Genomic DNA, 23472 nt, shown 5'->3' with positions numbered 1-23472 from the left:
GCCAATCCTGTCAGATCTTATCAAATAGGTGGAAACGTTTGGGATGAAATGGTCCTGCAAATATCCACCATCAGTATCTTGAATTGCACCCAGAAGCCCATTGGTAACCAGTGCAGGTCATGTTACATGGGTTATTGAGGTATGTCTATAATTATTCATGCTGCTGCATTCTAGGCCAGTTGTAGCTTCCCAGTGGTCTTCACCAGAGGCCCATGTAAAGCACATGGCAGTAATTCAGCTGTGAGGTGACTAAAACATGAGGGTCTGTAAGAAGGGCTTCCTGTTCCAGGAATGCACACAATTGGTGCACAAGACAAATCTATACAAAGGCCCTCATGTCCACAACTGTCACCGCTTCTTCAAGCAAAAGCTTGAAGTCCAAGAGGACCCCCAAATGACACACCAGCTCTGTCAGGGACCCTGCTATTCCACCCAGAGCTATTCCACCCAGGGTTAGAAAATTCTACATGGCTTCACATAGAAGTTAAATGGGAGTAGCATGATTGGCAAGCCCTGAGGGACCCTGCATAGTATTTCTTGACCCCTATCAACACTGACTGGAACTAACATGGAGAAAGGGAGAGAGCCACAGCAGCACCATACCAGGACAATGAGGCCAGTAGATTATTCCAATCTACTCCAAAGTGGTATTTATTTCTTTATTTAAATTTATTGGCAGCCCAACTCCAGTGGACTCTGGGTGGTGTACAAAACTAGGAGAAATATAAAAACAGCTAAAAACATTAAATCACACAGGCAGCCCAGGCTAAAATAATCTAATAGATGGCAAAAACAAGAACACAAAACAGGGGCCATTGAACAAATAATAAACATCAGCCCCAGGCCTGGGACCAAAACCAGGTTTTCAAAGCTTTCCGGAACCCCAGGAGAGAGGGTGCCATCCTTATCATTGTGGGGATGCTGTTCCAGAAGGCAGGGGCTGCAACAGAGAAGGCACACTTCCTCGTTCCCACAAGATGGCAGCATTTAATGGAGGGGACCTGGAGCGCACCTGCTCTGCTGGATCATACTAGGCAAGCAGAAACAGTTGGGGATAAGCGGTCCCTCAGATATTCAGGCCCCAAGCCATACAGGGCTTTATAGGTAATAACTAGCACCCTGAATTGCACTCAGAAGCCAACTGGCAACCAATGAGCTTGCATAGCACTGGTGACACACGGGCACGAGAGGCACCCATTACTGCTCGTGCCGCTGCATTTTGAACCAGCTGTAGCTTCTGGGTGGTCTTCAAGGGCAGCCCCATGCAGAGCACATTGCAACAATCCAATTGTGAGGTGACCAGGGTATATATATAGTCTGGACACTCAGGCTGAACTTCTGATTTAATTCTAAATGTAAGCTGACATTAAATGAATTGGGGAACAACTAAAGCTCCTCTCTCAACTTGGTGTCTTCCAGATGGATTAGAACCTCAAGTAAAGTTACCTGTAAATAACTACAATATCAATCACAATAGAAGACAAGAATGCAGGATGTACACATATTCAATACAGATACTATATTGACCAGGAAAGAGTCAAAATAAGGTCAAAGCTCCCTTTATGTGTAGCTTCTCCCCCTCTCTCATCTTTACAAATTTTCCTCCATTTGTGAACAGTATATGTATGTGTGCATTTGTGCCTTTGAGTCAATCTTGCCAGGAGTCCCTGCAGTTTTCTCAGCAAGATTTCAGAAGTGGTTTGCCCTTCCTAGGGCTGAGAGAGAGTGACTGGCCCAAGGTCACCCAGCTGGCTTTGTGCCTAAGGCAGGACTAGAACTGACTGCCCTCTGGTTTCTAGCCTGATACCCTAACCACTACATCAGATGAATTGATTATGATCTTGATTATGAAATAATCAAGATTTATTGGTTTGTCTATTGCACATTCAACTGTGGAAGGAAAATGCTAATAAAACAAGAGTATATAAACAATTCCTGCCTGCTTTCAGAAATCCCTCCAAGAAGACAAAACAACAAAGCTGCTTGAACTGTTTGAACATCAACCCCCAAACTGTCTGAGAGTCTGCTTGTTTGCAGATTTTCCATTCAACGATACCATACACATAAGAAGTCATCTTTAGTTTTTATTTCCAGCCCTCCAACAGTACAGACAGGTGCCAAGTCAGTACAGCAATCATGAAGTATGTCACTGAGTGTTCACAGATTAGCAGCTTTCAAGAAGTTCCTTCTTGGAGGTTAGAATTCTGCTAAAATGTGTCTGATAGAAAGCTAAAGAATCTGATAATGCCCCCTTTTAAATTGGCTCGGCTCCTCTGAAAAATCAAACTTTTATTACTGTACCTGGGTTGTAGCAATACATGAAGAATGCTAACCCTGCAGCAACACTGAAGCAGGCAAGAAAGAACGTAGGACCTAGAAAAGAAAAAAACAGAGCAGCTACTTTGTTTTCTTCTTCACATTTGATGATACATCACCATTCTTTCCTAATGCAATAGAATCATGAATGCTTTTGTTCCTTGTAACTTTTTTTAATATCAGCCTTTTTAAAAACTTGCAAAAGAGTAAAAAGAAAACCTCTTCAGGGATTTAAATCCTCTATTAATAAAACAAGTTTGGCTTCTCATGGCTGTTTACAGTGTGAAATAATACAGTCCAATAGAGGCTATGTGATTATATAGGCCTTTTCTGCAATGACTGTACTTAGGAATCCTCATTTTTCCTATTGGCTCTACAGGTTCACCTTCCCATGCATAGAGGTAAAGATCCAGGAGGATGCGATGGGGCTAATAATGATATCGCCTCCCACAACATCCCTGCAGACTGGATGCTTTTTGCATCTTCATATGTTAAGTGTGACAATCTGCCAAGGGCTATATAACCACATGCAATGGGTTCACTGTTTGGAATACGCAAAAATGTTTATTTTTCAGAGCTTCAGAAATTTAGGAGTTTGTCTCACCTAGGGCTGCCCTTTATGGGAGCCCTGGAAGCATGTTCAGTTAAACCTGCCAAGGGTACGCTCCCTTTCCCCACCCAATTTGTGTGCACATAGTAAAGGCCACAAATGCTGAGTCTTTCTCCAACTAGATGACATAGACCTGTTCACATCTTATTTAACCACAACTAATGACCACTGCTTCCCCAAAGCTAATCTCCATGAGTGCAAACGTGCCATATGAATACTAACGTGATGTACAGGGCAGGGCCTCAACCCATTTGGGACATGAGTATGACCCAATAACATGTGGCTGTCAGGACAAGGTCAGTGGGTACAGCCCAAATGGTACAGGGGTGTGTTCTTAAGAAGAGAAAGAAAAACTTGACATACTTCAAGTGGGAAAAGAAACAGAGCCGGCGGTGTAGCTTTTAGATTATAATAAGCCCCTTAACAAAGTGCTGGGTTTGGTACAGCAGTAATGAGCTGCACCTGCCAGGTTGCTTCCCTGCCTTCTGGCTTCAAAGGAGGAAGGGCACCAGAGGGCAGCTAAAGGGAGCAGTCATTTTAAAAATCATATGCAGAGCTATCTTAAGAGGATTTGATGCACATATTTGAACACCCAGGAGCCTGCAGCAAACCCAGCCAGCAGGTAAGTTAAAGTTTAAAACACAGTGTCATTTTTTAAAATATTGGGTTGTGCCCCACAGTCTCTAACCTGTAAAATCCTATACAGTCTTCAAAAATGAGAGCAAAACTTATGTGGCAAGAATGGATGCTGAAGCTGAACCCCCCTGCTTATTATTCTGGAGATCATGGGCAAATTCCTTGGGCTGCTCTGCTGGGCAAAGCATACTTTAATATTGCTGGCAGCCTCCTTCTTGCCAAACACCTTCTCTGAGGCAGGCACAGCTGCACTGCACTCTTATGGGATGATCCCTTCCCAATCCTTAGAAGATGCAGAATTTTAAGATAGCAAATACATCAGTAAATCAGCTGATCAGTATGAACAATCCAGGACTTACTACTGAAAAAAACCCTTTTGATTATACACATATAGCCTTGATCTTTTCACATCAATGTACACGTTTGCAGGATGAATACTTTTAAGATTAATTTCATCAAAATTAATTACATTAACATAGTACTTTTGTTAACCTCACTATTCATATTAATGCAGCCAACAATATTTTACACGTTATTTACCCCTGTCATTTAGAATACATTTCTCCTTCTCAGGGTTTATCCCTGTGGAATCTGAGGTTTCTAGAAACAAAAGCAACACACTGAGTTAGTGCTATATACAGTCCAACAAACTTTGGAAACAAATCATAAAAAGTGAAAGTAATTTTCAAAGCAATATAATCAATACAATATGGCCACTAATCTCCTGAAATATTACGGTGGGCTCATGTGGCGATTTTCTTTTATATTTAGTCTATTTCTTGTTGTTTTGGTGCTGCATATAAAGAGAAGGTTCTGTCCCAAAGGTATGTTGTTATAAATGACATTAGATGTTTCAGTGCTCAATTAGCAATTCCAGGATATTCTTTTAAAAGCTCCATCCAGAAATTCTTAAGTTCTACTTGAGGAAATGCTGTTTGTAATGTGAAATCCACTGAATTTCAATTTAATTTTAATTTCTCAAAACTTGTGCCATAAGAAGCAGCGGCATTACCAGCAGACTGGAATTTGTTTTGCTTTTCCTGTATGTCTGCAATTGTACCGGTTTGTAGCCAATGATCCATATCTGGAAAAATGTTCACATTATATATTGATTATATTTAATAAAAAGGAATGCGTGCGCACACACACACACACACACACACACTAAGGGGTCTAGGATTGGTGTTGAAGGCATGGTCTTTTTCCATTATGGGAGCCTGGCTGAAACCACTTAAACATCCTTCAGGGTCCTCCCTCATATAGCTTGAAAAACCCTGTTCCTACATATTGTTCCTACAGGGATTATTATTATTATTTTTTTAAAGTTATTTCACAGCAGGCCAAACTTAAAGTATAAATCTATTTTCCTTCTCACTCAAAAAGGCTTTAATTGTGGAAGGTAGTTTAAACTATAGCTATTGCTTCTTGTAGTCACTTCTCTTTGATTTTTATATCTAATTCACAACTTCTGACATTTCTTTGTATTTTTTTTATCCCCAAGTGTACCAGTAGATCTGTCAAGCCATTAAAGTGCTGGCTCACAATCAATCACTCAAAGAGAGCAGCCTTCCCCAACCTGTTTTCCAGATGTGTTGTGGTTTTAGTTCCTGCTCCCCCAAACTGTTTAGACCTCTAGGTGTTGTTAGCTTCGATGACATTATTCAGCCACTATTAGCAGAAGATGGAGCATATAGTACTTAGCATAATAAAGTTTAACTTAATTGCCATAAGGAAAAAAATAATAATAATTCCACTTTCCAAAACCTTACACAGGTTTGGAAAGTGGAATTATTTTTTTTCCCCTTATGGCAATTAAGTTAAACACAGTGCATCTGCCACAGATATTTGCACTTTGGAACACATGCATCAAATGTTGAAGCAGTATGGTAAGAAAAGCCTATCTGAGAATTTAGACTAAATCTGGATAGTCCATAATATCTAACTTTAACTACCATTTTGTCACAATTTCACATAATCTTGGTTTGAATACAGCTGGAATGTGCCACTGGTGCAATTCCCACACATTTGTTTAAAAGTCAGCTGTTTTCTGTCTGAAAGTGTTCTTCTTCCCCCCCAGACCAAACTCACTGCTGTTTCTACCAAGGGGTATTCAAGATCGATGTCTGAAAACTAAGAATGGGTTTCAGCAAGTAGGGAAAAGCTCCATCTGACAGAAGAAGTGGCAGAAAACCTGTTCTCCCAGTGTCTTTTTTTATGCACATTGTAAACCCATGGGACTTTTACAATTGACAGCAAGGTCTCAGGGTATCATTACACACAGCTGCAATGTAACATGTAATTTGCACTGAAAATCCATGCAAAAGTCTAGCTCTTTATTGTAGAAAAAAAAGCAAAAGCTCAAATCTAAAATCTAAAATCTTAAGACAAAAATAAATGTGGTTGAATGATCCTCTTGCTTTATTCTTAGAACATGTTGAACCAAAGCTACAAAAGGAACTGATTAACTTTTGTGCTTTCACAAAGGCTAAACAACAGATGCTTTTCTTGTCTTCATAACAATGAGTTCCTTAAGTCAGGAAAGCTTTTGAAAATATACACATTTATATTTGCCTCTTTCAGGAATATGGAATTTGTGAAGCAGCTACCAGAGAAGCAATATGCTCTACTGGCCATTGGTTATAGTCTTTCCTTTGCAAAGCAGAATAATGATGTATTGATTACAAGATTCAAATCACTTGACACCAGACAATCTATATTTCTAATAAAGGCCTTTAGAATGAAGTATGTTCCTAATTCCCATCATTGCTGTGACACAGATGAATGTATCAGACAAGGGTACTCGGTATTTTATTGCCACCACTATATAAGTTAATAATGATTTGTTGCCGACAATACCACAGTATAATTTTATGCACTGCCTTCCTAGGAGTAAATTGTATTGAATTCACTGGGACTTACTCCTAGGCAATATGTATAGTGTAGTGTAAAAAACATGCTATGTTTGCTCAATTGAGCAGCATTCAATTACCCCTAGCCATCCATCTTCCACGCTGGCATAACAATACAAGTTGTGCATAGCAAGACCAGCACATAAGATGTTTTACAAAATTCTAGGAACAAGGAAATCCCAGTATTAATGATGAAAATTAAAGCTCCCCAAAATGAGTATCTTTCATTCTTCATTCCCAAGGAAGACAGCTTGCTAAGGGCTAGAAAGTCATTGGGTCACTGGAAACATGGCTTCAAATTTCTGCCACTTGACATGTTATATTTGGGGCTCTATATGTAAGAATTTTTTTGAAAAAAAAGCTATGAAAGGAGCAATCTTATGTTTGCAAACCCATGTCTTAAAAAAGCCAGGATGGGTTACAATTTCCTGTTCAGCTTATACTTAGTACACACCTGCATTTGCAATCTATTCCCTATAAAACTCAGTGGAGATCTCAACCTGCTTCTTTCAGGGTGGCTGGTGGTCTCAGTTCCTTGGGAAAACGACAGGATACAAGTATGATTGCTAAGCCTGTTCCTCAAAACATTCAACCATATTGCAATAGAGCAGAGGTGCTCTTTGCTAGTCCACTGCACAGCCTCATGTGCTCGCTAAGGCCTGGACTGCCAAAAGAACAATTTATTGGAACATAAATCAGCCACAGAAGGCCTTTTTTCTACCACTTCTAGCACAGTTCAGAGAAATCAGGTACTACAGTTCTTGACACTATTTTAGCTAGGAGAGTAATACAGTATACTAGCAACCATATCCAGGCAGCTAATACACAAATTATAAAGAAAAGTCAAGGGTGTCTGGGGGGAGGCAAGGAGGAAACATGCATTGCCTTGCAAACTCTGACCTTCATGTACCTGCATGCCATGTAATCCCACAAGTGCAAAAGAGCACAACTTGTGTCATGATGTCATCACGCCAGTTTCATTACTTTGGTATCATTATACTTAGGAACAGACAACCACGACGACACGGCTGATACTTGCAGTGTATTTAATCAAACAATCCGACTTTGAAATCAGTGCAGCTTTTCCTCTCCCTTGTACAAATAATATACTGTGAACTGAGAAACCTGACAAATGGTGTACACTGCTAAAAAATGACACTGTCTCTAAGCTTAAGCTAGCACATTAGCCACAGTGAAAGCTAAGCAATATTATTCTGATTCCAGGTTGTTTGAATGAAATCACAGAAATAACATTTTAAAGGAACATAATTTGGTAATTGAGAAATTTTCCGTGCCTTACAATTCAGAAAAGTCATCAGGAACTGCAGTTCTTGACATTGTTTTAGGTAAGTTTGTATGCCAGAAACAATTTGATGCAAGTTTGTTACACCGGCCACAGAAGAGGAGCCTGCATACCAAGTCAACAGAACTGAGCTTTCTAGACTGAACACCTGCAAACTGTTAAGGAGAGTACACCACATCTATGATTCCTCTTTGCTACCTGCAGCGTATTTATTTGAACAATCCACTCCTGTATTTTACCAACAAAACCAAAGGATATATGGTAAGTGTTGGATGTTGGGTTCTTGGTGTTCTCTGAGCTTGGTTACTTTCCTGTGATGTTTCATTACCAGGCTGGGCAACATTATCAATTCATGGGAGAGTGGGATTTGCTGTCTGATTATATACAGTAGGCTGCCCTGTCCATCTTGGTTGGGATGCTGTTTCTTCCTTTATGGCCCCTCAGATTGGGTATTGTTTCTTCTTTGACTATTTATCTGGTGCTGTTTCTTGCTTATCTTGGGGTTGGCTGCTCCTGGCTGTTTGTTTCCTTTTCTGACTTCTGGTTTATCTTTTAAATGGTATGGAGATGTGGTTTATCTCTATGTCTCTGTTGATGGCCGATTTGTCTGATTCCTAACCAAGCTTCCAGGAATTCCTTAGCATTTCTGGATTTAGCTTGGTCTAGAATGTCAACAGCTTCCCATCTGAAATTGTGACTGCACTTGTCTATGTGTTGAGAGATTAAGGAATTCCATAACCAAGTCCAAACATAACATGGTTAAACAGACTAGCAGCAGGTCAGCAAAGGAGTGAGACAAAGCTGTATACTCTTCGCTGGTTTATTAAACCTATGTGCTAAATATGAGAGTCAGTTTGGTGTAGTGGTTAAGGCGCCAGGCTAGAAACTGGGAGACTGTGAGTTCTAGTCCCACCTTAGGCACAAAGCCAGCTGGGTGACCTTGAGTTGGTCACTCGTTCTCAGCCATGGAAAGAAGGCAAAGACAAACCACCCCTGAAATCTTGCCCCAAAACTGCAGGCAGTCCCCAGGAGTCAAAACTGACTCAAAGGCATTAAAAAAAAAGCTAAATATATATTGAAGGAAACAGGATTGGAAAAAGATTAGTGAGGTTTTAAAATTGGATGTGTAAGTATCAGTAGCCTGCCCTATGCTTATGACACTAGATAGCTGAGAATGCAAATAATATGTAAATTATCTCTAGTAATGAAAGTCAAGGAACACAGTGAAAAACTGGGACTAAGATTAAATATAAAGAAGGCCAAAGTCATGACAATAGGTACAGAAACCAGCCTTTGAATTGACAGTGAAGATATTCAAGAGGTAGATAGCTTTACCTTTTAAGATCAACTGTTGACAGTAAAAGAACCAGCAGTCAAAATATATGCTGCAGACTAGCACTTAGTAGAATAGCTATGAAGGCCGTGGAAAGATATTCAGATGCCAGAATGAGTCTATACCTACCAAAATCAGCATTATGAAGGCAATAGTTTTCCCTGTGACATTCCATGGAAGAAGCATGATAGGAAGAGTATTGATGTTTTTAAACTCTGGTGTTGGAGACGACTTATAAGAATACCATGGGTAGTCAAGAAAACAAACAAATGGATCATCCAGAAGCACAAATGACCAGGCTCTTCACAATATGTGAAGAGCTAGCTCCCTTGAGAAGCTCATAATCTTGGGAAAGGTGGAAGGAAAGAGAAGAAGACAACCAGCAGCAAGGTGGATGGATTCAATTACAGTGGTAATGGGTACACCACTGGAAGACCTGAAGGGCTAAGTTGGGGACAGGTCATCCTGGAGAAGGTCTGTCTATGTGGTTGTTGAGAGTCAACATTGATTTGAGGGCACATAAGCAAGCTAATTAAGCAGAAATGAAATATGCAGTGTCTAGGCAAAAAATTGGGTTGGACCCAGAGTCAGCAACACTTTCATTTCAATGAAATGACTTTCTAATTTCCAGGCTCTTTTATAACTCAGACTTTAGCTAAGCCTAAGCACACATTTCCAGTTTCCCCTCCTTTACCTAATATTTACCATGTTGAATTTTGCTTTGTGGGCAGGAAATTGTACACTTTTACTCCACTGAGTTTCATGCACACTTCTTTTGTGAAAATATCAGAACTTGAGGTGGTCATAGTTAGTGATGGATGATTTGTTCTTACCATGATTTGTAATTTTCTTGCCAATTAGAAACCCAAATACAAACCTGGTTGAACATTATCTGTTTCAAGTTTTTCTATTGTTTTCGTATTTTAACTTGTGTCATAGAGATTAGTAATATGGTTTGTTTGTTTTTTTAAATCACAGAACAACATATACTTTTGTCTCAGTGGTATCATGTATACTTTATTTACAATAGTAATGAAGTATAATGGCATGGACGAAGAATCATATGCAGAGGCAGAACAAGTCCATGCACTTTTCCTGACAATCTTTTTGGAAGTGGTTTGCCATCTCTTCCTTCCTAGGGCTGAGAGAAACTGACTGGTCCTAAGACACCCAGCTGATTGGTGCCCAAGGCAGGATTACATCTCTTGGTCTTTCAGTTTCTAACCTGGTACCTTTAACCACTGCACCAAACTGGTTCTCATTGAAGAACTATGAGCACAAAAATGGCAGAATGTGAATGTTTAGTCATGCAGAATATGGACTGACAGAAATATAAATTAATTCATAATCAAATCTTGGGGTGAATTGCAAAAATAATTTAAATAATTGAAACAAAGTTTAGGCTTGATCTTGAGCATTTTCTAGACCATCTGAATGTATTCTAGATATAGCTTCAGAGCCAAATGAACATTTGGCATCATCACTTCTCTTGATTAAATTAAATCTGGATCCAGTCTCCCCTCCTAATCTGTTAGCCTATGTTACAGCTATACAGCAGAAGCAAATTATTTCTACTTAGGCAGCTCTTATGCAAGAAAAGCAATAGTTTTAAAATTTGTCCTAATAGAATGCATGCAATTCACTCTGAAAATGACCTTAACCTTCTAGGCCAGGAGACAGCTTTGCAAATGTAGGTGATTACTGTCTAATCAAGGCATCACTGAGTCCTGTAGGTCTGTAGCCTTTAACCTCTTTGCCCAGAAGCAAATAGCACTTTCCTATGTTTTCAACAAGCAGCTTGAGAACTCAGATTATGCAGAAGTATGTATTTAAATATATACTTGGGTATTGCCAATGATACCCTACAAACGAAAAAGTGATTGTAAATAGGTATTCACAAAAATCACAAAAATCCTCAGATAGGAATTGGGAATAAATATTTAATTGCCAGAGCACTTAGGCAGCTCTGAGTATTCATACAAAATAGAATGGCAGAAGTTTCATTTAAGTTTCTGAAAAGAGACAAATCAGAACATAAGAAAATGGTAGAATTAAAACAGAAGGACTGAAGAAAGCTGGAAGCATACAACTTACTTAGAATTCTCCTGCTTGGCAAGTTGTTATAGAGCTGCTCAGCATTGATCTGTAAAGCTCGGTAAAATTCTTGACATGGTTTGTCCCCTTTCTTTTGCAAGTGAGCTATAAGGTTTGATAGCCGACTATGAAGAGGAGCTTTGGGATTTCGAAACTGTAGAGAAAAAGTACTGTTTAGACTGTAAGAACTAGATTTCAGCACTGTAACTACATTGTTAAAACAGTCCCCCATTTCATTCCTACAGCACATGAAAGAGTACAAAACTAGACTTGTAGCTTGTTCAAACTTATTTACTGCAGGAGAATATGTGATTCTACATAACCTGTTGATATTGCTTCACTGACAGGATAGGAATAAAACATTTTCTATGAGAAACACCAGCAGAAATACTCATCCTTTAAATGCTTAAATTAATAAGGAATGATTATGCTATACATTCAAGGTTAAGATTATCTCCGTTGTGGTCTTAGGAATGTACAGTGATATAGGTAGCCCTTGTTACCCACAGTTACATACAGTATCTGTAGTTTTGTGTATCGGCAATTGATCATTAGAGATTTTGGCTCATATGTAAAGATTTTCACATAGCTAGAGTTTTGGCCTTGTTTTTATTTACTATGCACATGTGCAAAATGGCAGGTGGGTTCTTCTGCATGTGTATAGTATACTTGTTAAGGGTTTCAATTACTTTGTGCAAGGTAGCTGTATTTGTACCACCTTCTCTTCACTCAGCATTGGTAAATCTTGTTCTTTCAACCTGGTTGCAAGGTTTCATGTGATTTTGTTGCAAATCCTGGTCTTCCTCTGCTTTGGAATGACCCACTTCCAGGTGATGGAGGGAGTCACATTGCTTTGGCCATGCTGCTCGCACCAGCTTCTCTGCTCCATACAGTTCTTCTGTGTTCTACTTGATGGGCCTTCCAACTGTACTGCTGGATGTTAAGACCATCCACAGACCACTCCAAACCATGAAAAGACTCTGGGCAGCATCAGCATCCAGTTGCCCAATAAAGAGGCCCTTCCACTGATACGGAGAAAGAGCCGGCAGAGCAAAGAAGCTAGTAAAAGTCATGTGGAGCAAGTGGAGCGACTCACTCCATCACCAGCTGAGTCAGTAGCTCTGAAGGCCACCTGCCACCAGCAAGCTACATGGACCTTTGTGACTAGGCTAACCCAGTGAGATCCATCATCTGGATCATCCATGCCCAGTGACTAGGCAGACCCAGTGAGCAAGCAGGAGGAGGTACAAATGGCCACTATGGAAGGGAGAGCTTGTGGGAACAAGAGGCCAATCATTGATTCTAGAACCTAATGTCAATTCTCACAGACTCAAAGGCTCATTCTTCAGTTTTGTTATCCATGACATCACAGTATAATATGGGCTACCTACGTAGTGTTGTTATAGGTGGAAAATGCATGTGGTATAAATATAATTTTCCAAAAAACATTTCAATGCTCCACTGCCTGCTTTTGATAATGAAAGGCTCAGAAAGGGGGACTTAAGACATGTCCTTTGGGTTAAAAAGACAGATGAGGTAGTTAATCTTCTTTTGTCAACTTCTTTTTATCCCCCACTCCAAATTTCTCCACCTACTCTACCAATCGCCCAGTCACAGAATTATACAGGTTTCCAAAAGAGCATTTGCATTTTTCAGTTACAAGCAGTGCCTGTGACAGTCTTATTTCACATGTTGTAGTAAAACTGAAGAAATTTATGCTTGCATACATAAAATCTTTACAATGAAGTCCTCAGAATTAAAACTGGTATGACCAGGTTTCTTGTAAGATTCTGCTGATTCCACAAAAGCCATTAGGACACTTTAATGATTGAACTGACATCTGTATCAAGCATGCACACTTGTACATGTCCTGAAGCGTGATGTGGAAAATATCACAGGTACATATTTTAAACTTGTCTGTTGAACTGGTGGAGGAAGAGAGATGCAGTAGGTGTAGATGTAATGTGTGTTTTACTTAAGGACCGAGGCAGTTCCAGGTAACAGTTGGATTATATATTTTCAAAACTGCTGGGTTACCTGATTATTTATTTATGAGGTACAGCTTGAGGGGCAAATTCAAATCATCACACAGCACCTGGTATAGCCCAATTTGATTATCTACAGCCTATATCCACATTTTGATACTTCTGTGGATTGAACTGAAAAATCATAGCCTATGTACCAGTTGGAAGCATTCAGACTTGGAAGTACATCTGCATGTAAATCAGCTCATTCCTATTTGATGCAGTAATGCAACTGTGATTTCCTTTGTTGGGGAAGATGTATGTGTGCAGGTGTAAACAAGAGACAATTACACTGAGAATACCATGCAAGATTTTGTTTCAGACTGAATGTTCTGACTGCAAACAGAGGGCAATGCCACTCTGCTCTACATGAATATTAACAAACACATGGATATGTTTCCTGCAGCTACAGAACAAAAATCCAAATACTGTGGGTATATATTCATACCATTTTGAGGCTTGATGCTATTTAGATAAGTGCTATCTAATTAAAACAGCTTTACTTGAAGAAGCTATGCAACCATCTGTGAATTAAAAATATTTTCTTACCTTCCACATATGGTTTCCTGATACTGAGTGTTACCACTTCTTGGCTTGGAATAAAAATGATAGCAACTCCCACATGTTCCTCTAAAAGAAGAGTGCAATACAACAGACCATAGCCTCTCTTTTGGATTTTAATCCAAGCCAGAGAAGGACTAATTTTGTCCAAGCAGCATGATGGGTTGGGGGAATAGTGTTTCCTAGATTCCTGGATAAACGCTTCCCCACACCACCCTTGACTTAGCAGGGCTAGTTAGCAAAGGAAGGAATAAATTACCTTCTTTCCTCCATCAGCAAGTTCCCCATTCTATACATATGCAACGAACTGTTTATCCTTTGTAACAGAGATCAGACACACTGACCTTCTGTTTACATCTAGTGTACCTTCAGTTTTTTCTGGTGACACTACCCTGGAACCTTGGTTCAAGAATTCAGTTTGTTCCATTCGGCAATACCTACAATGGAGGAATGGTTGGTGAAGACGATGGAATTTGCTGAGATGGCCAAAGTGACTTCTTTGATCAGAGAAAAAACAGTATCTATGTTTATTGCTGACTGGAAACCTCTTACGGACTTTTTGCATAAAACAGAAAAAAATGAACTTATGATTTACAGTTTTAATGATTAGAATAGACTATAGAAAGAAGAAAGTCATGATGTAACTTTAGGGAAAGAGGTAAATTTATAATTGTACTTATAACTGCTGTGAAGAAGATTGGAAGCCACTTCTTTGTATCTTTTTTCTTTCTTTTCTATTTTTTTTACTTTTTCTTTCTTTCTTGCACTTTTAGCTTTCCCCTTGATTTCTTTCTTTTTCTTTTTTCTTCCTTACTTTATATTAGTTTGTATCAGTTTTTACCTTTGTCTTTAAAACTTTTATTAACATTATTGGGAAAGAAAAGAAAGAATCCATTTTGTTCTAGAACAAGCTTCAGAGTCAAGGACTTGGGAGCCTGCCAGGAACAAAACTAACGCACACAGAGAATCAGAATCTCATGTACTGAAGTGTCTCATTCACTAAGAGAAGGAGCATTAGGTTAACCTCTTCGGTTCCCATTTTTCTCTACAGTAGGAACGAAATAATATTCTAGCCCATATGCCAAGACATGGGCTGAGCTACTGTCATTCATAACATCTGTGCACAGTAAAAAAAAAAAAAAATCCTACAGCTGTGGACTTGAATAGTTGAGTTATTTTCCCCGCTAGTAGAAATACTACACTTCTAATAAAATATGCTATGTGTACTGCACCTTTGACAAAGACCACTTATACTTGAGTCCATCCATACACCAGCAAATATGAACAGTATGAACAGAGAATATCCATCAACAATGTATATATGAGGAGTATTCATATCTGTTCTTAGAATTACCTTCATGCTTATTATCAGACTTACCCTTGGTGTAAAGAGATGCTAATATTGCAATCCTGTGCACATCTACCTAACAGATTTGAATGGAATTGGGCTACATAAATGACAAAGAAGGGGACTTGGGTATTTGGGATTCTATGCTGTGGCTTCATTGGTTACACATGGAACAAGTCTCAGCTTTCAAAATCTCCACCCATAAAATCAATGTTTTCTACAATATGTATTGTTCAATTCTTTAATCATATACTACAAATGTTGTAAAAGAACTGCAATAAGGTATCAGATATTCTGTATATGTGCATACAGAATAGAGAGAATGTCAAAAGGGATAAGAATTATTGTGTATCTTACCCACACGGGAAATTTTTCATTCTGGTCTCTATTCTCAGACCACCAGAAATAAATCTTTACCATTCTGAGCCACATCCAGATACTAGAGCTTTAGAATTCAAGAATGCAACCCTAACAGCATAAAATGAGCACAGAAAACACAACATGTATCTGGAAACACCATTTTCTCTTGATTACCTTTTCAGCTTCTTTAATGGTAAGAATTTGGGGATAAACTCGGTTTAGCTGAAGAATAATTTTATCAACCAGCTGTTCACTCAGTCTGCCATTGCTGGTTAGAAAAGCCGTGTCCTGTCGCAACCGATCACAATAAGTCTGATCTACAAAACAGAAACAACACATTTTTTAAAGAAAAAAACCAGATGATTTCTCTTAAGCATGGTAGTGATAAATATTTCACTCTGACCATGTCTTCACATGCCTATTAAATTTCAGACATACCCTGAAAGCACATTACATGCTATCATGAAGCTGTGGCCCTTCTTAGATGTAAGCAACATTTAAAAGGGTGGAGCTTGGATTGCAATGCCATGGATGCCATCTCGCCTGTTTTGACCCCTCCTAGAAGTTCCACTTAAGCTACTTATGCCATCAAACTTGAGGGTGACCCTTTGCCTGAGCAGCTTGTGTGTATGAGCCACTCTAGTGGTATTATTGCTACTCAGTTAGACGCAGGACAAGCAATGCTGTATTATCTCTGTTGTGTTTGTATTACAAACATTAGGAACATTGTAACTGGGGAAGAAGCAGGAAGTGAGAAAGGCACTTAACAACACTGCCATGCAAGTTTCTTTTTTTTTTAGTCCATGTTTTGTGCGAACATATACAGGTGCAGGCTGATGTAGATTTGTTTCTGCATATTTGACATAATTAAAAAAAAGAATTTCTTGCCTAACATCAATTATCTTGGAAGAAACAGAGTTTAGCATTTCCTCATCTTTCCTTAAGCAGTCTAATCAAATGCATTTTACAAATTAATTTTATCTGCCTACATATCTTAATCTGATAAACGCTGATAAAATTAATTTGTGAAATGCATTTGAGTAGACTGCTTAATCTGTTCAAGTTAGTTTCAGTTCCTTCTGGTCCACCCAATATCCCAATAGAAAGGTGACATACATTTTGGTGACTGGAAGATAGACCCTACTGTATAGGCAGGATGCATCTTCTCCAAGCAGTATCCCACAAGTAAAAGTGACAAAATCATGACTTTAGTACAAGTGAAATGATTGTACTTAGCAGTACAAAGAAGCAGTAACTGTCAAAATAACTATTATAAAAGCAGTCAGATAAAGCAAAAGACAGGTATCTATGGAGAATTAGAGACAAGGAGACAGGCTAAAGTATGCACCATTTGTTCTGAGCCTGTTAGAGGCAGGCTTTAAGATTCATGTATGTCAAACCTTGAATCCACAGTTAAAGCAAGATAATGACTAAGCCTAATGAGTCTCACAAAGTTCTTCCTGAACATTCCCTGCACAGAAAAGATCTCAGCAGGAACCAAATCTTTCTATGAAAATCTTCTCACTCAGAAGTTCTTGTAAGCTTTCAAGAATGCTACATTCTTCAGAACACAGTTTGAAAAAAGTGCCTTAATTTTTCCACCCAGTCACAATGTATTGCTCATAGCTTTTATCAGAAATTATCCTGAAGCTGTCAGCTACTGCTAATGAATCAAATTCTATTGCAATATATATCACAATAAGCAAGACAATTGGCAAATAATTTAACAACTTCACCTGGAGGATTTCTGATCAGTATTCACATTCTTAAAGAGAGACCAATGTACTAAATTATCTGAATGGGATAGCTACAGTATGTTTTAACTCCATGCCAACAGCTAGATAGAAAATACTTCATTCTTATGTATCCCTGCAGATTATTTATTTATTTTCTGAGTTTCGCCTTGATGGATTTTATGACACTTTCAATATTAAATTAAATATTTAACAATATTAAAAAGTGTTGTGTTTTGTGTTTCAAATCCAACCCAAAATCTAGCCCTAGGTCTATTATCTCAGCAAGCAGTAAATACATATCACAGACTATGAAATTACTAGAAGCTCAAATGAATTGTATCTTATCTTGGATTCCATTATAGAAACAGATTATGCAAGGTGGACCACAGATATCTTTGTGAAACAGAAGGACAAGTGTTTTAAAAGCAGTGATTCTTTATCAAACATTTTATCTTAAGCAAAACAAAATAAAAAACCAGTAGGAGATTAATTCTAAGGAATTCTGAATGTTTTAATAGAACTAAAAGATGCATGAAGCTTACTAGGTTCCATATATGCAAATGTAACATTTGTAACAGACCCAGGTTTTATGTCAGCAGTTACAATGCATTAAATGTGTCATTTGCCAAAGTATTCTGCTCTTTATTCATTTGCCTTACACTTCGCATTTGTTCATCTAGAAGCTAAAGAAAGGCAAGACAATATCAGTACTGTAGTGGGCTTGGGCAATTGGGAAGTATGGGCTAATAGTACTGTAGTATAGACTGTGTTCCACCACCCGTCTGTCAGTTTGTCGTATTGTGGTGGCTTGAGTGTTGCTATGATGCTGGAAGCTCTGCCACCAGTAGTTCTACTACCCAAAGGGTCAGCCATGGTGGACAGGTTTCAGAAGAGCTTCCGGACAAAGAACAGATTAGGAGCAAGGCCTGGCAATCTACTCCCGAAAACGTGCCAATGAAAACCCTACGGATTACAAAAGAACGTTTTGCGATATAGTGCTGGAAAATGAACCCCTCAGGTTGGAAGGCACTCAGTATGCTACTGGGGAAGAGCTGCCTTCTCAAAGCAGAGCCGACCTTAATGACGCAGATGGAGTAAAGCCTCTGGGACCTTCATTTGCTGATGTGGCACGACTCAAAATGAGAAGTAACAGCTACAAACATCCATTAATACTTGGGACATGGAATGTACGAAGTATGAATCAAGGAAAATTGGAAGCTGTCAAAAATGAAATGGAACGCCTAAAGATCGACATCTTAGGCATTAGTGAACTGATGTGGACTGGAGTTGGTCACTTTGATTCTGACAGTCATATGGTATACTATGCTGGGAATGAAAAATCGAAGAGGAACGGTGTGGCATTCATCATTAAGAAGAATATTTCAAGATCAATTCTAAAGTACAACGCCGCCAGTGATAAACTAATATCTATATGCCTACAAGGAAGACCAGTTAATATTACTATTATTCAAATTTATGCACCAACCACAAATGCTGAAGAAAGTGAAAACTTTTATGAAATGCTGCAATCTGAAATTGATTGAACGTGCAATCAAGATGCTCTGTTAATTATTGGTGACTGGAATGCAAAAGTTGGAAATAAAGAAGAAGGATTGGTAGTTGGAAAATATGGCCTTGGTGACAGAAACAGCACTTGAGATCACATGATAGAATTCTGTAAGACCAATAATGTATTTATTTGCAACACTTTTTTCCAACACAGTCGATGACTATATACATGGACCTCGCCAGATGGATTATGCAGAAGCCAAATTAATTATGTTTGTGGAAGGAGATGATGGAGAAGCTCAATACCACCAGTTAAGACAAAGCCAGGAGCTGACTGTGGGACAGATCACCAATTGCTCATGTACAAGTTCAAGCTGAAGCTGAAGAAAACTAAAGCAAGTCCAAGAGTGCCAAAGTATGATCTAGAAAACATCCCACTTGAATTTAGAGATCACCTGAAGAATAGATTTGATGCACTAAACACTGATGACTGAAGACCAGAAGAGTTGTGGGAAGACATTAAGAACATAATATGCAAAGAAAGTGAAAGATCATTAAAAAGGCAGGAAAGAAAGAAAATATCCAAATGGATGTCAGATGAGACTCTGGAACTTGCTTTTAAATGCCGAGTAGCTACAGCTAATGGAAAAAAGAATGAAGAGAACTAAATAGAAAATTTCAAATGGCAGCCCGAAAAGATAAGGAAAAATATTATGATGAAATATGCAAAGACCTAGAGTTAGAAAATCGAAGAGGAAGAACATGATCAGCATTTCTCAAGCTGAAAGAGCTGAAGAGAAAATTCAAGCCCCGCGTTGCTATTCTTAAAGATTCTATGGGCAATACATTAAATGACATGGGTAGTATTAAGAGAAGATGAAAGGAATATACAGAATCACTGTATAAAAAAGAGTTAGTCGATGTTCAGCTATTTCAGGAGGTAGAATATGATCAAGAACCATCGGTACTGAAGGAAGAAGTTCAAGCTGCACTGAAGGCATTGGCGAAAAACAAGGCTCCAGGAACTGATGGATTACCAACGGAGATATTTCAACAATCAGATGCAGCAGCGGAAGCACTTACTCTTCTGTGTCAAGAAGTTTGGAAGACAATGACCTGGCCGACTGACTGGAAGAGATCCATATTCATACCCATTCCAAAGAAAGGAGATCAAACAGAATGTGGAAATTATCGAACAATTTCATTAATTTCACATGCTAGCAGAATTTTGCTGAAAATAATTCAACAACGTTTGCAGCCTTACATCGACAGAGAACTACCAGAAGTCCAAGCTGGATTTAGAAAAGGACGCGGTACGAGAGATATCATTGCTGACATCAGATGGATCTTAGCAGAATGTAAAGAATACCGGAAAGATGTTTACCTCTGTTTCATTGATTATGCAAAGGCGTTTGACGATGTGGACCCTAACAAGTTATGGTTAATATTACAAAGAATGGGAATTCCAGAGCACTTAATTGTACTCATGCGGAACCTGTACATGGATCAAGAGGCAGTCGTTAGAACAGAAACAGTGATACCGAGTGGTTCAAAATTGGAAAAGGCGTGCAGCAAGGTTGTATACTTTCACCCTACTTATTGAATGTGTATGCTGAACAAATAATTTGAGAAGCAGGAATATACGAAGAAGGATGGGGTATCAGAATTGGTGGAAGAATCATTAACAACCTGCAATATGCAGATGATACAACTTTGCTTGCTGGAAGTGAAGAAGACTTGAAGTACTTGCTGATGAAGATCAAAGATTGTAGTCAGCAATACAGAGTACACCTGAATGTGAAGAAGACAAAGATACTCACAAATAGACCAATAAACAATGTTACAATAAATGGAGAAGAAATTGAAGTTGTCAACAATTTTGGTCTACTCGGATCAACAATAAATGCCAAAAGAAGTAGTAATCAAGAAATCAAATGACATATCGTGCCGGGAAAATCTGCCATCAAAGACTTACCTAAAGTTTTCAGAAGTAAAGATGTCAGTTTAAAAACAAAGGTGCATCTGACTCATGCCATGGTCTTCTCAATTGCCACATATGCCTGTGAAAGTTGGACATTAAAAAAGGAAGATAGAAAAAGAATTGATGCATTTGAATTGTGGTATTGATGAAGATTATTGAAAATACCATGGACTGCCAGAAGAACAAACAAATCAGTTTTAGAAGAAATACAACCAGAATGTTCCCTAGAGGCAAAGATATCTAGGCTTAGACTCTCATACTTTGGGCACATCATCAGGAAAGACCGATCGCTTGAAAAGGGTATCATGTTTGGTAAAGTCGAGGGCCAGCAGAAAAGAGGAAGACCTTCAACTGGGATGGATTGATGCAATTACCACAACAATGGATGCAAATATTGGAAGTCAGGCATATGGCGCAAGACCGAAAAGCATTTCGTTCTGTTATACAGAGGGTCCCCAGGAGTCGTAAACGACCCAACAGCAACTAACAACAACAACAACAACATAGACCGTGCTACTGAACTGAATATCCACCAAGATTCATACCTATTTGGTATCACAAGGTTACCTCTAGTTATGCCAGAACACACACACCATACACACACAATAGTACATACCATATTGATTGATATTAACAAGCAATAAAATACATAACTATAATTGCTAAACATGGTTTTACAGGCAGTCCTTGACTTACGACCACAATTGGGACCAGAATTTCCATTGTAAGCCATGACCGGACCCCCCAATTTTATGACCATTTTATGGTAGCCATTAAGTGAATCATGGGTCATTAACTGAATCACCATGGTTGTTAAGTGAATCCAGCTTCCCCAATGGGTGTTTTTGCTGGAAAATGGCAAAAAATGTTGCAAAACACAATTACGTGACTGTGGAACACTGTAACCAGTCGTAAATGCAAGCTGGTTGCCAAGCGCCCAAAATGCGATCATGTGACCACGGGGTGGTGCTGTGATGTTTTGCGACACTTGGAAGTGTTTTACAGGCCGTAAAGCACCCATTCCGAGGCTGTCATAACTTTGGACCATCGTTAAATGCACAATCGTAAGTCGAGGGCTACTTGTATGCAAAAAACTCAACCAACATTTAATCAAAAGCCCAAATCCAAATGAAAAGGAGAAAGAAAGGTGAAAGGTCCCCTGTGCAAGCACCAAGTCATGTCTGACCCTTTGGAGGGACGCCGCTTTCACGTTTCCTTGGCAGACTATAGCAGAGTGGTTTGCCGTCGCCTTCCCCAGTTGTCACCTTCCCCAGCAAGATGGGTACTCATTTTACCGACCTCCAAAGGATGGAAGCTGAGCCGACCTGAGCCGGCTACCCGAGAATCCAGCTTCCGCTGGGGCCGAACTCAGGTCATGGGGAGAGTTTCGGTTGCAATGCTGCCACCTACCACTCTGCGCCACACGAGGCCCAACCATATTTTCACAAAAGGAAAACAAACCTTATACAAACCTCATTTTTCTTCAAAGGAAGAAATACCTTATTTACCTCTTTGACTGTATTCTCATAAAATCTAAGATAAGCATTTCATGTTAATAGAAAATAAACTGGAGAAAAGAACTAATCATCTTTTCAAGTAAATACAGTGTATCACTAAATACCATGTCACCAAGCAGTCCAGAGAAAGAATAATGCAGGTATTTTTGTTTGTGGAACAAGAGGAAAGCTAACAAAGCAAAATGCTCTTTATTTTGGCTTTGGCACAGGTTATAAACTGAGTCTTTGCACAAAGCAGGTAATTATGGAAGTCACAATGACTGCTGAATGACCAGGTCATTATGATAACCGCAGGAGTTTAAGGCCCTAATCCACCTCCTCCTTTCCTTCCTTCACTTCTTTGAAGGATCAGACAAATCCATACAAATGGAGAATTTGCTGCTGACAGCAAAAGCGGTTATTATTATACAGGCATCATTATTTGAAAGAAAGTAGTTCCAAAACTATTAAAACTTAGGCCATTTTTCAGACCCAGATTTGGAGGCAGGAAAGGCTCCTTATTTCTGATTTTTGAGGTTTCTACAGTCTCTGATCATGACAGGCGAAGCAAGCAATAAGGAGAAGCTATTTTCTTGCTTTTTGCAAGGCCATCAGTTCGGTCAAAGTTGAAATTGGGCTACTAGACTAAATTGGCACATGCTCTTATCCAGTACGAGTAACTCTTATTTCACAGAAACTAGAAATTATTTGTAAAGGAAAAGACAATGTAAAAGTAAGACACAGAAGTCCACTGGAGTTGGGCAGCCAATCAATTTAAATAATAATAAATTTAAATAATAAATAAATAATAAAACTTTCTGAGGCTAGGGGGCAATGCGAAGCCCATAATACCCTAGAAACTAGAATGTAACAATTTGATCATAACATTGTTTTGATTAGCCATAAAAAGTGTATGAACAATGGACGGCAAATCTGGGAAAAAAACAGAATTTATATGGAAACAACCCTGGCTTTTGCCTGCTCTGTGCTGTACAAAGAAAAAAGGGGGAAAAACTATTGCTGATTGCAGTTAATAGAACTAGCAATTAAAGCAAGCAGTTTGAGGACTGTGGTCTCTGAGGTTGGAACCTACAGCTTCCTTCAGGAATTCCAATAAATGCAATAAATAAACAAATAATTTTCAGTAGGACTAACTCCACTTTTTTACTTTATCATACAATGAACCAGATAAAGGTCTAAGATCAAGCAACTGAGGGAATATATAGCAATAGTCCCCCTTTTAGGGGAAGATGGAA

The 23472-nt window shown here is 38.9% G+C and overlaps 1 protein-coding gene across 3 annotated transcripts in view; it reads right to left on the bottom strand.

Annotated features, from left to right (window-relative positions):
• Positions 1 to 23472, bottom strand: part of CARD19 (caspase recruitment domain family member 19) — a 39861-nt gene that overhangs the window by 7932 nt on the left and 8457 nt on the right. For 2 of the 3 annotated variants that reach the window (XM_063291791.1, XM_063291792.1), the window contains exons 2-5: positions 15669 to 15811; positions 11202 to 11355; positions 4103 to 4162; positions 2302 to 2373 (exon numbers count right to left, since the gene is read on the bottom strand). In XM_063291791.1, coding sequence (XP_063147861.1) covers positions 2302 to 2373; positions 4103 to 4162; positions 11202 to 11355; positions 15669 to 15811 — 429 coding nt within the window. The remainder of the gene's footprint in view (positions 1 to 2301; positions 2374 to 4102; positions 4163 to 11201; positions 11356 to 15668; positions 15812 to 23472) is intronic. The other variant, XM_063291793.1, reaches the window with a different exon arrangement.

The sequence above is a fragment of the Candoia aspera genome, chromosome 2 (assembly GCF_035149785.1).
Source record: "Candoia aspera isolate rCanAsp1 chromosome 2, rCanAsp1.hap2, whole genome shotgun sequence".
Classification (NCBI taxonomy): domain Eukaryota; kingdom Metazoa; phylum Chordata; class Lepidosauria; order Squamata; family Boidae; genus Candoia; species Candoia aspera.
This window is presented reverse-complemented; position numbering and strand designations above follow the sequence as displayed.